The 15,332-nt window shown below is 43.7% G+C and overlaps 1 protein-coding gene across 1 annotated transcript in view; it reads right to left on the bottom strand.

Moving 5' to 3' along the window:
• rnd2 (Rho family GTPase 2) overlaps positions 1–7,618 on the bottom strand; it is a 58,403-nt gene extending 50,785 nt beyond the window's left edge. The window contains exons 1-2 of the mRNA XM_033970798.2: positions 7,296–7,618; positions 6,080–6,167 (exon numbers count right to left, since the gene is read on the bottom strand). Coding sequence (XP_033826689.2) covers positions 6,080–6,167; positions 7,296–7,463 — 256 coding nt within the window. The 5' untranslated portion in view covers positions 7,464–7,618. The remainder of the gene's footprint in view (positions 1–6,079; positions 6,168–7,295) is intronic.
• Positions 7,619–15,332: the final 7,714 nt, after the last annotated feature.

The raw sequence follows: 15,332 nt of genomic DNA, 5'->3' as shown, positions 1-15,332 counted from the left end.
GGAAAGAGGTAAACTCTACTCTACTGCTACTGCAAGAGCTGTGCCTGAAGTCAAAAGCTCACACTGTAAACTTTGATCGATCTTGATGATAAGGCGAGCACAATTTAATGGACAGGTCTCCAGCCAATCGTGTGTCAGCGTGAGCGCAAGGAGCTGAGGGCGAGGAGACGAGGGCGAGGAGACGAGGGCGAGGAGGCGAGGGCGAGGAGACGAGGGCGAGGAGACGAGGGCGAGGAGACGAGGGCGAGGAGACGAGGGCGAGGAGCTGAGGGCGAGGAGACGAGCGAGAGGAGACGAGGGAGAGGAGACGAGGGAGAGGAGACGAGGGCGAGGAGACGACGGTGAGGAGACGAGGGCGAGGAGACGACGGCGAGGAGACGACGGCGAGGAGACGACGGCGAGGAGACGACGGCGAGGAGACGAGGGCGAGGAGACGACGGCGAGGAGACGACGGCGAGGAGACGACGGCGAGGAGACGACGGCGAGGAGACGAGGGCGAGGAGACGAGGGCGAGGAGACGAGGGCGAGGAGACGAGGGCGAGGAGACGAGGGAGAGGAGCTGAGGGCGAGGAGATGAGCGCGTGAAGCTGAGAACTAATTACGTCTCTCTCATTTATGTGGACGCTCTGAGTCAGGTCCACAGTCTCCTCCCGTCTCCTCCCGTGCCCTTGACGCTTTTCACAAATTTTGACTTTAATCTGTGCAATTTGTCTAAAAGTCCAGTGTCTCCTTCCTTCTTCCTTAGTCTGTGCAGTGCTGTCTATTTATGTCTATTTATGTCTCCTTGTGTCCTCAGTGTCTATGGCACTGACTCTTTGTCTCCTTGTGTCCTCGGTCTGTGCAGTGCTTTCTCTTTATGTCTCCTTGTGTCCTCGGTCTGTGCAGTGCTTTCTCTTTCTGGTCAGACTGCGTTAAAACAAAGCTTAGATTAAAGTCTAATAAAGCCTCAGACAGCGCAGAGCCTCCAGTTAGCGTCACACGTCTAGGGAATGTTGATGACATCAGCTGCAAAGTCTCAATACAACTATTCTCCTCCAGCTCATTCTAGCCCAGAGCCGGGGGCTGCTCTGTGGGCCGCAGATTACAGAGCAGCAACAGGAGCAGAGACACAGCCTCCATAGGACGAGGAGCAATGAGGAGCAACGAGGAGAAATGCGGAGTGACAAGGAGCAACGAGGAGAAACAAGGAGCAAAGAGGAGAAACGAGGAGGAACGAGGAGAAACGAGGAGTGACAAGGAGCAACGAGGAGAAACGAGGAGTGACAAGGAGCAACGAGGAGCAAAGAGGAGAAACGAGGAGTGACAAGGAGCAACGAGGAGAAACGAGGAGTGACAAGGAGCAACGAGGAGTGACAAGGAGGAACGAGGAGAAACAAGGAGAAAGAAGGAGAAATGAGGAGTGACAAGGAGCAACGAGGAGAAACAAGGAGAAAGAAGGAGAAACGAGGAGTGACAAGGAGCAACGAGGAGGAACGAGGAGAAACAAGGAGAAAGAAGGAGAAATGAGGAGTGACAAGGAGCAATGAGGAGAAACGAGGAGTGACAAGGAGCAACGAGGAGGAACAAGGAGCAAAGAGGAGAAACGAGGAGTGACAAGGAGCAACGAGGAGAAACGAGGAGTGACAAGGAGCAACGAGGAGAAACGAGGAGTGACAAGGAGCAACGAGGAGGAACGAGGAGAAACAAGGAGAAACAAGGAGAAATGAGGAGTGACAAGGAGCAACGAGGAGAAAGAAGGAGAAACGAGGAGTGACAAGGAGGAACGAGGAGAAACAAGGAGAAAGAAGGAGAAATGAGGAGTGACAAGGAGCAATGAGGAGTGATAAGGAGCAACGAGGAGAAACAAGGAGAAATGCGGAGTGACAAGGAGCAATGAGGAGTGATAAGGAGCAACGAGGAGAAACAAGGAGAAATGCGGAGTGATGAGGAGCAACGAGGAGAAACAAGGAGAAATGAGGAGTGAAAAGGAGCAAGAAGGAGAAACAAGGAGAAATGAGGAGTGAAAAGGAGCAATGAGGAGAAACAAGGAGAAATGAGGAGTAATGAGGAGCAATGAGGAGCAATGAGGACCAACGAGGAGAAACAAGTAGAAATGAGGAGAAACAAGGAAAAACGAGGAGAAATGAGGAGTGACAAGGAGCAACGAGCAGAAACAAGGAAAAATGAGGAGTGAAAAGGAGCAATGAGGAGCAACAAGGAGTCACCAGAAGTAACAAGGAGCAGGAGGAGAGGAGCAATAAGGAGCAACGAGAAACACAGGCCCTCAGGAAGAAAAGCCCAAGGAGCAAAGCCACAGCCTCCACACAACGAGGAGCAAAGAGGAGCAACAAGGAGAGACGAGGAGTGATGAGCAGTGATGAGGAGCAACGAGGAGCAATGAGGAGCAACGAGGAGAGACGAGAAATGATGAGGAGCGACAAGAAGCAACAAGGAGCGACGAGAAGCAACGAGGAGCAATGAGGAAAGACGAAGAGTGACGAGCAACAAGGAGCAATGATAGTTTGTCTAAGTCACATGATCAGTCAGACGTTTGGACTCTCTCTCATTCAGCTCATTCAGTGTTTGTTTTTTTCTTTTTTTTTTCTACTTTCTACATTTTATTAAACAGAAAACATCAAATTTATGAAGCAAATATGAAAACGGCCCACGGGACTTTGAACAGGGACGAGGGGCCTTTCCACTCTCACACACCTGGGATACTGTCCTGCAGAAGTCCAACTGCAGATGGCGCCGTCTTCCTACCGATGGAGGTGGGACGACGGCGCCATCTGGAGTTCGACTTCTTCAAAACCTTTAAATCATCTAACCAGTCACGTCACAGCAACATCACATGAGGCTGCATTCTCCTTAGTACCACTGTTTCCTCCACAAACAACAAAATGTCCTGTTTTATTCTGCATAAAAACATCTAACCCTGTAGTTTAGATCTGTACAAACATGTTGAGAGTGATTCTTGTTTTAGTTTCAGTTCAGATTCAGTCTTTTTAGTGGTACATCCATCCCTCTATCCATCACTCATCCCTCCACCACTATATCCATCACTATATCATCCCTCCATCCCTCAGTCCAAACAGATCCAGTGGTCCTGGTTTGTTCCGTTCATCAGTAGAGTCTGTATCTGTGATGGAGTCTTTGCTACGGGTGAAAGAAAAAGATCTTTATAAACCGAACTATTCCTCAACTCTAAACCTGCTGAGTCACACAGATGAAACTTAAAAAACTTAAAGCGAACTTAAACTCACACATGAAATAATCGTGTGTTATGAGCGAGACGGTGGCTTCAGCTGAAACAGGGAAAAACTCAAACATGTTTCTGTTCAAATAACACCACCACAAACAGTTTGCATTATTACTACAGTTGTTCTCATGCCAAAACTGGTAGCGGCAAAATTTCTGATCATTTTAGAGTATTCAGACCAAATCACTTTGTATTTCCAGAGTGAGCACTGCCGCTGGTGACGTCTGTGGCTAATTCTAACGCTAACGCTCAGAGCGGGTTAAGGTCCGACTGGATGCTGAACTTAGTGAAACTTACCCAAGCTCTGCTCTACAAAGTGACCATGAAAAGTAACACTTATGTCTCTAAATCTCGTTCATGAGAGAAAGCCCGACTATAAATGTTTATTTTATGCAGATATAATACTGCAAGTTTAAGTAACATATTTACTTAAGACAAACACAAGCACTGACTGTGAGTGCACTGGAGCTACAAGTGTCCTGACCACTTTTACCCACAGCGCCCCCTAGCTTCAAAACAAGGCAAATTAATCTGCTAAAGAAGTATACAGCCTGTTATCCTGGTCCAGTCCTGGTTTATTCCTGGTTTAGTCCTGGACCGGTCCTGGTTCGGTCCTGGTTCGGTCCTGGTTCAGTCCTGGTTTGGTGTGGGTTTAGTCCTAGTTTGGTCCTGGTTTGGTTCTTGTTTAATCCTGGTTTAGTTCTGGTCCAGTCCTGGTCCGGTCCTGATTCAGTCTGGTTCACTCCTGGTTCGGTCCTGGTTCGGTCCTTGTCTGGTCCTTGTCTGGTCCTTGCCTAGTCCTTGTCTGGTCCTTGTTCGCTCCTGGTTCGGTCCTAGTGTGGGTCCTGGTTCGGTTCTGGTCCAGGTCTGGTCCAGTCCTGGTCCAGTCATGGTTTGGGTCTTGGTTTGGGTCTTGGTTCGGTCCTAGTCCCATCCTGTTTCAGCCCTGGCTTCAGTCCTGGTCCGGTCCTGGTCCTGATCAACCCTGTGGTAAAAGACTATGATTTGACTTGAGCGTGATAAGAGTCTGGAGTTAACAAGTCCTTTAAAGACTGAAAATCACATGTTTGGAGCCAGTGTTTAAATGTGACATTTGAAAAAGCCAAAGAAAGAACATTTACACAAAAAAATCTATACAAGCTGGTCCTGGTATGAACAAACAACATGAACAAACACAATGAACCAACACCATGAAAACACCAAGGTAATGGAGCACAACTACCACAATGGAGCCTGCTCTGGGCTCACACTCACTGTTTTAAATCCACAATGATCACACTCCACCATTACTCTGCGGCTTCTCCTGTAAAGAGCCAGAGCCAGAGCCAGAGCCGGAGCCAGAGCCGGAGCCGGAGCCGGACGTGGAACTCACTTTCTGTGTCACTTTTAGATTCAACTCCACAGCAAAAACGCAAACCTCTCAACCTTACACAGCGGCTACGACATAATAGGGAAAAAACTACAGCTACAACGATTATTTTAGTAGTTGATGATTCAAACTGTTATATCTGTTGTGAACGAAAATGAAATGAAACTTTTCAAACACACATCGGCCAAATAAAGGTTTTAATGTGGAGACCGAAGACTTCAAAACAGAGGATTTATGAATAACATGAATTACAGAGACACTTACAGTGGTCACATACTCTACCAACTGAGCCACTGTCGCTATGGTTACCAATGGCCTTGTTCTTAAAAGGTCTTTTGGGATGTTTTTAGACTCACAAACTCCAGTTACATATTTATATTTGTTATGGCCCAAATAAAAAAGAAAAATCACTTGAGTTAATCTAAAGTATGTGAAATATCTGCAGTTCACTTTGGTCAGGATGGTACATAGTTCGCATATTTACTAGCTCCAATATCCATGTCCTCTGTCCCTCTGTCACCTGACCCCGATCCGGAGCCTGGGAAGAGCCACACACGGGACATCGGAGAGACAGAGAAGGGCAGAGGAATGCAAACTGACGTGTGAGTCTGAGTCTGCACCGGCATCAAACCAAAAACAACAAGCCACACGCAGAAGCTCGTCTCAAAATACACAAAAACAAACATCCATCAGCGGGACTCGAGTCACAGCCGTTTGTCAAGAAGGAAACGAAGAGGTAGAATAAGAAGAGGCACGAGTCCTCCTCCAGAGACACACAGAGACACGCAGGAGTCAAACAGAGCCACACAGAGACACGCAAGAGTCAAACAGAGCCACACAGAGACACGCAAGAGTCAAACAGAGCCATGTAGAGACACATGGAGACATACAGAGCCACGCAGAGACACACAAGAGTCAAATAGAGCCACGCAGAGACACACAAGAGTCAAACAGAGCCACACAGAGACACACGGAGACATACAGAGCCACACGGAGACATACAAGAGTCAAACAGAGCCATGCGGAGACACACGGAGACATATAGAGCCACGCAGAGACACACAAGAGTCAAACAGAGCCACGTAGAGACACACAGAGACATAGAGAGCCACGCAGAGACACACAAGAGTCAAACAGAGCCACGTAGAGACACACGGAGACATAGAGAGCCACGCAGAGACACAAAAGAGTCAAACAGAGCCACACAGAGACACACAAGAGTCAAACAGAGCCACGCAGAGACACAGAGACATATAGAGCCACGCAGAGACACACAAGAGTCAAACAGAGCCACACACAGGGACACAGAGAGATGCACAGAGACACACACAGACACAGACACACAAGAGTCACACAGAGTCACACAGAAACACACACAGAAACACACACAGAGACACACACACCCCCACACACAGAGACACACACAGGGACACACACAGAGACACACACAGAGACACACAGCTGAGTCTTACCTGACGTGTCCCACATGTTGAGCTCAATCCGGTGTTTGTCGATCTCAAAACTGGCCGTGTAGTTTTCAAACACAGTGGGAACATAGGTCTGCAACGACACACACAGATCATTATGTACACTGAGAACTGAGGATCTGAACAGGACGAAGACGAAAACAGAAAAAAACTGAATGAAAACAGGTCTGTAACACAACAAGAACAAACCAGGACTGAACCAGGACTGAACCAGGACTAAACCAGGACTGAACCAGGACTAAACCAGGACTGAACCAGGACTGAACCAGGACTAGACCAAGACTGAAACAGGCCTATGCCTTAAAAGGTCTTGTATGACACCAACTGACTCTTGAAGCTTTAATCCATGTTCTAATGCTGTTCCCTCCTCAAAAAACAGACCTGGAGTTGTGTTTTGTTTCATTCACATGTTTGAGTTACACTTTATTATTAGTTTGTCTATATCTCCCAAGCTCAAAATGCTCTGTTCCACCTTGTGATGTCATGAAGTCGTTTCCAACAGCTCCTTTTACCTTTAGTTCAGTAGAGATTGGCAACTCCAGGGGCTGAAATGATCCAAATGATTCTAGTGAAGGTGTATGGAGTTTAAAAACACAGTGGAGCACTTTCTTTGTTACCACATGATGACATCACAAGGTGGAACAGAGTGTTTTCAGTTTGAAAGAACTCAGCCTAAATATGCAGAGTTTGTGTGTTAAACATGTGTGAATGAAAAAAACCACAACTCCAGGTCTGTTTGTGATGAGGAAACAACATTAGAACAGATCAGAGAATAGAGTCATATGGGCCCTTTAAGGTAATGTGGGCCCTTTAAACACAACAGGGGCAGCTGACAGTGTTTATTTACACTTGAATTCAACTATTAACTGTTATTAAAATATTACAATTAAATTAAAACTGGCTCAAAATACGTGAATAAAATCACAGGGGTCAGTGGTACTTGGACCACAGTTTGTGAAGCACTCAGGTAGACTGTACAATTTATAAAAGACATGGACATGATAACGGACCAGAAAAAGTCCCCTCGTGCAGTGTTAGGACAGTGTGATAATGATAATACAGGGTTATATTGTAAGAATAATCTCTCCACTTGTCCCTCTGTCCAGGAGCCAATTATTTATGATTACCCACGTGCCCATGCTCTAAACTTCATAGCCTAAATGTGTTATTATTAATGATCTTGAATGAGCCCGTTCCTCACCTCTGGGTAGCAGTCCTTGGCAAAGACGTGCAGCAGCGCGGTTTTCCCACACTGCGCGTCCCCCACGACCACGATCTTACAGCGGCTCAAACTGTCCATGTCCAGCTCCTGAGCGCGCGGGGCCGGGGCGCCCGGGGACGTGACGCGGGGACCAGCTGCACCCAGCATCCAACACGAGACGAACCGAGTGAGGACACGCGGAGATGCATGCGTCAGGCTGAGCGCGCGCTGACGGGCTGTGCGTAACAAAGAGCCGATTCTCCGGTGAGCGCCGGTCCTCCTCCGCTGCTCCTGTATGCTCCTCTCTGCTCTCCTCACCGTGTCTGAGTGAGGAGGCAAAGCACTGTGGGAACTACCTTGGTGTTGGCCACGCCCCTTCGAGGTGCACGCAGGAGCGCGTCAGTAACACGCGCGTGGCGTCTGCTGGACATGTTTATGGTGCCCTCGTGCCTCTGCTGTGTATTTCTTATATTTGTGCCACGTTTGGTGGATTAATTGTGTTGTAAAGCACAAAAGTCCAACATTATGATGTTATCTGTCAAAGTTCTCCTCTCCAAATGTTCTAAATGTTGTAACTGTTCTAATGTCGTTTTGACCTGATGCTTAAAGGTGCACCATGTAACTTTTCTGCTCCATGGATATATGTTTTTGGTTTGCCTGGACTGTTCCACAGTATGTCATTAAACTTATCTAAATTTGTATTACTAAAATTAATGCCTTGAAAAACATGATAAAGTGCTTGTGTCAGGTTGGACCCCTCATTTTACTAAAATACAGCTAGGACCATTATATTTAAGATTTTGATTTAGAAAAATCCACAGGTGTCCATTTTTTAGGTTTTCAATTTGACCTGTTTGTAAATCATGACATCACACTGAGGAACCTCATCACTGTTCCCTAGCAACCTGTGCCAAAACTCTTCTGAGGTCTCAGAGATGCATATGTGACAAATAAAAATATAAGAAATGTGTTTAAAATGTGAAGAAAATTTGCAGAACTTTAGGACAGAACTCTCCCAGTGTGACGTCAAAAGTGTGACGTCATCAGTGTGACTCAAATTTCAACACATTTTTCAAAATTTTTCCAAAAAATGCTTGTTGATTTGTGTAAAACTATAATTTATATTTACAGGCGGTTTTATCCAGCAGCTTAAGAGAACTCCCCAAACCTGCAATACGCACTTTCAGTTTAATGCCATAGAATCAGAATCAGAATCAGAATCAGAATCAGAATCAGAATCAGAATCCTTTTATTGCCATAGTCTGTGAACACAGTTCACAAACTAGGAACTTACTTCGGTGATAAAGTGCAACATAAAACACACTGAATAAATACAAATACAAATAAGGACATGCAGTAACAGCAAACCATCTCCATAGAAACAATCAGGTAACTTCCAAAGTTCCAGAGTGCAGCTTTAAGTTGTGCTGGGAGTATTATTTTGTCTGCACACAGGTGTAAACCCGCACAGAGGCCTCAGACTCAGAGGAGCTGCTGCTGTTTTTCTGAATGACAAAATGAGTTGACGCGCGTACTGCACGTGCACAGCTCTGTGGTGTCTCTCTGAAGAAGAACAACACTGCCCCCTGCTGGACACAAGGATATTACACTCACAGACACAGCCTCATCATGAGTCTGAAACACTAAAACTAAAGCTTGTTAAATAGTAACTCCACAACAACAATGGACGGGCTAAAATATAAAGTATATTTATGTTTTCAGACTGGGCTTTAGAGCTAAAGCACGAGTGGGTTTATAATCAGCACATTTGAGTGATCACAACGTGGATCCTGAATGTGGTGTATTTAATACTACCATTAACCAGCAGAGGAAGAAGTACATAAAAGTACAGACACTGGAGCAAAAAAAAAAAAAAAAAAAAAAAAAAATTTAATTATTATTATTTTTTCTATTTAGGATATTTATTATTTTCTATTCAGATTTTCTATTCGATTGATTCAATTGTTTCTAGTAGTAGTATAGTACTACTAATAGTACTATACTCACTACTACTACTACTACCACTACTACTACTACTATTACTACTAGATATAAACAGGTTGTAGATGTTGTTGTTGGGTTTTTTTTTAAATCTAAAAAAGTCTAAAAGTATTAAAGTACTTTTTAAAAATGTACTTAAAGAGTAAAAAGTTAAAGTATTTCTCACAGATTTTGAGTCTTATAAAGCTTCAAATGTGGTGATTTTGATAGATTTGAGATGATTTTTTTTTTTCAACAGAAACAATTGAATCAATCGTTTTTTTGTTTTTTTCTGTTTTTATTTGTATATTTTTGTTTTGTTCAAATCTGAACATGTTAAAATAAACCCTCAGCTTTAGCAGGTCTCACACAATAAAAAAAAAAAAAAAAAAAAAAAATCACTTTTCAGTTCTGTTCAAAAATGTGGTGGAAAAGTACAGATACTGCTCTCAAATGTACTCAAGTAAAAGTAAAAAGTACACACTGTAAAATGTACTTAGGTCAAATTTTAGGTACCTGTACATAAGTACACTACTTTATTACTTTTACATTATGTTCCATCACTACCATGAATAAACATTTCAGAGGCTGGATCAGCAAATATTTCAGATTTGAACCAGCTAGTAGAAATGCCCCATGAGCCTGTGCACGTGCTGCTCATGGCCTTATAAGGTCATAAAGATGTTCAAAGAAAATAACAGATTAATAAAAAATAAAAGATGAATTACCCATGTGATCAGAGTGATTCTAGACTTTTACAGACAGTGATTCTAGTGTTTGTCTGTGCGGCCCAAGAGCAGTGACCCAAAACCTCCAGGGTGGTCCAAAGACACTGCCTCCTCCCACCTCCTCCCACCTCCTCCCACCTCCTCCCGCCTCCAGGGGGCAGTCAGTGGAGCTGGGAGCAGAGTCTAGTGTCACTGTGATGGATTCAGCCTGACCACAACAGTGTCATTACAACAACACCAGAGGGCAGTATGTACACACACATTCACTAGACTTCTACTTCTACTACTACTATTACTACTACTACTACTACTACTACTACTATTACTACTACTACTACTACTACTACTACTATTACTACTACTACTACTACTACTACTACTATTACTACTACTACTACTACTACTACTATTACTGCTACTACTACTACTACTATTACTCCCTCTCCTCCTCCTACATATAAACAGGCTGTAGATGTTGTAAATGTGACTCTTATCACATCCATAGATTAAACTGTTGCATTTACATATTTCTTGATTTTGAGTCAAAGTCACTTCTTCAGCTGTTAATATTAAAGCTGCACTGTGTAACTTTTCAGGTGGGGTATGTGTCATGTGCTCGTCTCCATGGAGATGTTATTGTTCAGTTCCGGCCTGAGATAAAACACTAAACACATTCAGCTGTTTAAAGTGAGGCCTCGTTTAAACTGGGACCTCACGTCAGTAAAAATATTCTGTCCAGTCTCATCAAAAACCTGACGCTGCAAACGGCGTTTCTGTTTCATTTTAATTCAATATACACAGCACCAAATCAGCTTTAAGTAATGTACTTAAGTATACATCTTAAATATCTGTACTTAACGCAAGTACGTTTTACAGTGTATAATTTATATTTTTACTTCAGTACATTTGAGAGCAGTATCTGTACTTTCTACTCCACTACATTTTTGAACAGGACTGAAAAGTATTTTATGATTGTGTGAGACCTGCTGAAAAGGCTCAGGGTTTATTTTTAACACATTCAGAATTTGAACAAAACAAAAAGACAAATAAAAACAATCAATTCAGTTGTTTCTGTTGAACAAGATTCAGTTCAAATCTTTGTCAAAATCACCACATTTGAAGCTTTATAAGACTTAAAATCTGTGAGAAATACTTTTACTTTTCACTCTTTAAGTACATTTTTAAACAAGTAATTTAATACTTTTACTTAAGTAGATTTTTCATGCGATACTTTTACTTTTACTCAAGTTGTTTTTTTGTTTTTTTTATTGCAGTACCTGTACTTGAATCAAGTACTTCTTCCACCTCTGGCAAAGACACACACAGAACAGTAAAGATGCAGTATGTAAATTCTTTGGTGGTTCCTCCTGATGCTGACAGAACGGTTCCTCCTGGTACTCAGGGTCGCTCCTCGCAGACAGAGCAGTTCCTCCTGATGCTCTCTGTCCTCCTGGCGTCTCCGTGGTGACTGGAGGACACATTGTGACATAACGCTCTGCAGGTGAAAGCGTCCTCTCTGTCTTATGTCCCCGCTTTAATCCAGCTCTGGAGCTTGTGTTCGCCCAGTGACCGTTACCATAGCAACTCTGTCACACCCGTCTCCAGTAGGTCGAGTTCAGAATCCTGTCTCAATGAGAGTAGAACTTTATCAGCTCTAAACGTCTACTGCTCCTTCTCTGTCTCACATTCATTCACTCCACACTTGGTAGTGGTAAACTCCTTTAGTCGCAGCTGCCCTGGGGCTGACTGGGGTCACATAGGCTGTTATTCTGTGCCATTGACCCCCAGTCACTCACACAACTCACCTATACACAGGCAAGGAGGGTAAAGTGTCCTGCCCAACAACACAATGTCGGGAGGTGGGATCCTTCAATGTTACTTTTATGATAGTTATTTATGATTTGTTGTATTGTGAGTTTAAAGTCTTTCTTGTTCTGTAAAGCACTTTGAATCAATTTGTGAACCATTTGTGCTGTACAAATAAACCTGCCTTACCGTATAGCCAGTATGCTAATAGTCAGTACGCTAATAGTCAGTATGCTAATAGTCAGTATGCTAATAGTCAGTATGCTAATAGTCAGTATGCTAATAGTCAGTATGCTAATATGTGTGCGAGCTCCCATTAGGGGCCTGAACGATTATGCAAAATATGACTCAGGCTCAGTTCTTAGTGTAACAAACAGAAACTGTAAACAAACAGAAACTGTAAACAAACAGAAACTGTAAACAAACAGAAACTGTAAACAAACAGAAACTGTAAACAAACAGGTGTGTTAGCTTCAGTGTAGTTAGCTCCTCTCTTCAGACAGATATGAGTCCAGCAGTAATCTGACCACTGAAGAAGAAGAGCAGCCAAACGTCTCCATTGTGTGGAGTGTTCAGGTTCGAGCAAAGTCTAGTTGTCAAGTTACTGATCGATAACTTTTCCTTTTCTACTGAAGTAAATTGGACTTTTATTATAACAAAATTCACAGAGACAAAGTGAAAGAGTCCTAAGTGTGAATGTCCTCATTTACACCTGGTCCTGGAGCAGTTTGAGACGACACATTCAGTGAGTACAGTGTATTTGTTCAGTACTAGAGCCTGTATTTAAAAACACAACATGGAGACACTTTGGTTCATATGTGGGGCTCTGGAGCTGGCGGAGTCTGATAGAAACCAAATGTCACGTTGCCATAGTGACCGCAGACAGTGTCCAGGGTGTGGATCGGTAATGGCCGCGCCGCGTTGGGGTCATCGGGTTTGTGTGGTCTAGTATTGATCAGTCAGCTCTGACTTTGGCCTCTGAAGTGCTGAGTGCAGCTCCACCACAAGGGGGCTCTCCACACCCTCTGCTCTGGTCAGGACAGGACAGCCTCCTGACCCCGGGGCAGCGCTCTGTCTGTAATGTCCTCTGCACTTTGGACAGTATAGACTATATGTGTCTACTACGAGCGTCTGATACAGGCTCCTCTCTGTGTTATTTATAGATAGATAGATAGATAGATAGATAGATAGATAGATAGATAGATAGATAGATAGATAGATAGATAGATAGACAAATTAGTTGCAAATATAGTGACGTTATGAAACAATTGTCAGTTATGGTAAACAGTCACATTTCTCTCACTTTTCTCACCTTAAAGACACATCAAGGAACCACTCACCCATGTTGAAGGTAGGGAGCAGTCGCTTAGCAACACTGTCAATCAAATCTGTTGCTAACACTAGCAGGAGCAACGGGAAAAGAAGGCGCCTGATGTGTCTGTTATTAATGTTCATATCTTGATTTACAGACGCAATAGTGAAATAAAAACCCCAGGATCATGTAGAGCGGGTTAATACGAACATTTAAGACCAAAATGACGAGTCTGACAGCAGCAGGTACAGAAAGAAGGGCCCAGAATTGGACCTTCATCCTATTCATTTATATTAGAGGGGGGCCCATGTGAGACGTCTTGCTCCGGGCCCTGAAATTCCTGTCTCTGCCCCTGTTTACACATTTTTTGGCCCAGCTCAATCTTCTCCAGATCTTTCCAGCGTGTTACACATTACGTCAGCGATAAGGAGCCCTCTGCGTGTACATGGAACTGTCTCATTTATCACAGAGCGGTGACGTGAAGCACTCGTGTTTTGAGAGCTGTCGTCACAGGGAAGTTACAACAATGCGGAGTCGTGAGGTCAGTTCCTGGAGGTGCTTCTGTCGACCGGGGTCAGAAACACACTTCCTCCGCACGCTACTGTCCAGCAACACAAGTCCAAAGAGCCAAACCAGTTCAACAAAGAAGAATAAACAATGTACAGCTATGAAAATCAATATCTGTGAGCTGTTGAGACTGTGCAGCTAGGGGTGTGATGCTAACTGTAAGCACTGCTCTGTCTGAGGTTAATCTGGTAATGAGGTTTAATCTGAGTTTTGTTTTAACACAATCTGACCATAAAGAACTGACTTATCTGAACTCCAACAGGTGAGCTGATTTGTGCTGTTAAACAAGTCCCTCTCAAATAACATTAAAGTCACAAGCTAGCATTAGCATTAGCATTAGCCAACAGTTTTTGCATAAAATCTCTTAAACAGGACCATGAGCTCGGACTGACCACAGGCTCCTGAACATCTCTCTAAATCACTTTTGTGTTTTTTCTTGAGCTTTCAGTCTATTTTAAAATGTTTTTGGCAGTGTGTGCATTGTGTAACCATGGCAACTACTGAACATTCCACCATAGACATGCAAGTACAACCTCTCCAGTGTAATGTTCGAAGATTCTATGTTGACCCACGATTCATGAACTTTTATTATTTGACATGGACATTAAAGATCCATTTGAGTTTCTATCACACATATTTCTGGATCCTCAAGTCAAAGACAAAAAACTGGACTAGCTTAAGGTTTATAGCCAAGACTTATGAATATAAAACACACACAAAGTCTGAATCACTTTACCAGCTCGTAGCTGCTTTTAGGCTGGAGGCTGCCTGCAGGAGCTGATGCTATGGTCACTCTTTATTTTATTTATTCAGGTATTTATTTATTTGATAAGTGTGTACATTAGACATGCAACACATGGGTCCACTTTGTTTAGGTTTATCATGAGGACATGTCTGACTACTCTTTAAGACACATTTAGGTCCATGTTTAAAACCAGCCCAGCCAAAGCCCATTTTCAGCTTGAATTTTGCAGGTCAAGGTCCTCTGAGTCAGGACCATAATCTGCAATAAACCGGCCTGGTTTTCAACCCAAGGAAACATGAACTGTAACTCAGAGCACACAGAGTCTGAATCCAGGCCTGGGCCTATGCGGGGGCAAAAGGGTTCTGTCGGTTTCTGTTCTTTCTGTTGCATGAAGAACAGACGCAGAGGCACGAGGATCATTCTGTAGATCTTTATTGTCGGTTACAGCCATAGAGTTGGGTTAAAGGCAGCGTCCAGCAAAATTCAAAGCAGAGTCAAGTGAGTAGTGTCTGAAACAGAGTCTAGTGCAGAGTCTAGTGCAGAGTCTAGTGTGGAGTCTTGTGTAGAGTCTTGTTCAGAGTCTTGTGTAGAGTCTTGTTCAGAGTCTTGTGTAGAGTCTAGTTCAGAGTCTTGTGTAGAGTCTTGTTCAGAGTCTTGTGTAGAGTCTTGTTCAGAGTCTTGTGTAGAGTCTTGTTCAGAGTCTTGTGTAGAGTCTCGTTCAGAGTCTTGTGTAGAGTCTTGTTCAGAGTCTTGTGCAGAGTCTTGTGCAGAGTCTTGTGCAGAGTCTAGTGTAGAGTCTAGTGCTGTGTCTTGTGTAGAGTCTTGTTCAGAGTCTTGTGTAGAGTCTTGTTCAGAGTCTTGTGTAGAGTCTTGTTCAGAGTCTAGTGCTGTGTCTTGTG

This window comes from Periophthalmus magnuspinnatus, chromosome 8 (genome assembly GCF_009829125.3).
Source record: "Periophthalmus magnuspinnatus isolate fPerMag1 chromosome 8, fPerMag1.2.pri, whole genome shotgun sequence".
In the NCBI taxonomy this organism is placed as follows: Eukaryota; Metazoa; Chordata; class Actinopteri; order Gobiiformes; family Gobiidae; genus Periophthalmus; species Periophthalmus magnuspinnatus.
The sequence above is the reverse complement of the archived record's forward strand: the minus strand, read 5'-3'. Positions and strand labels throughout refer to the sequence as shown.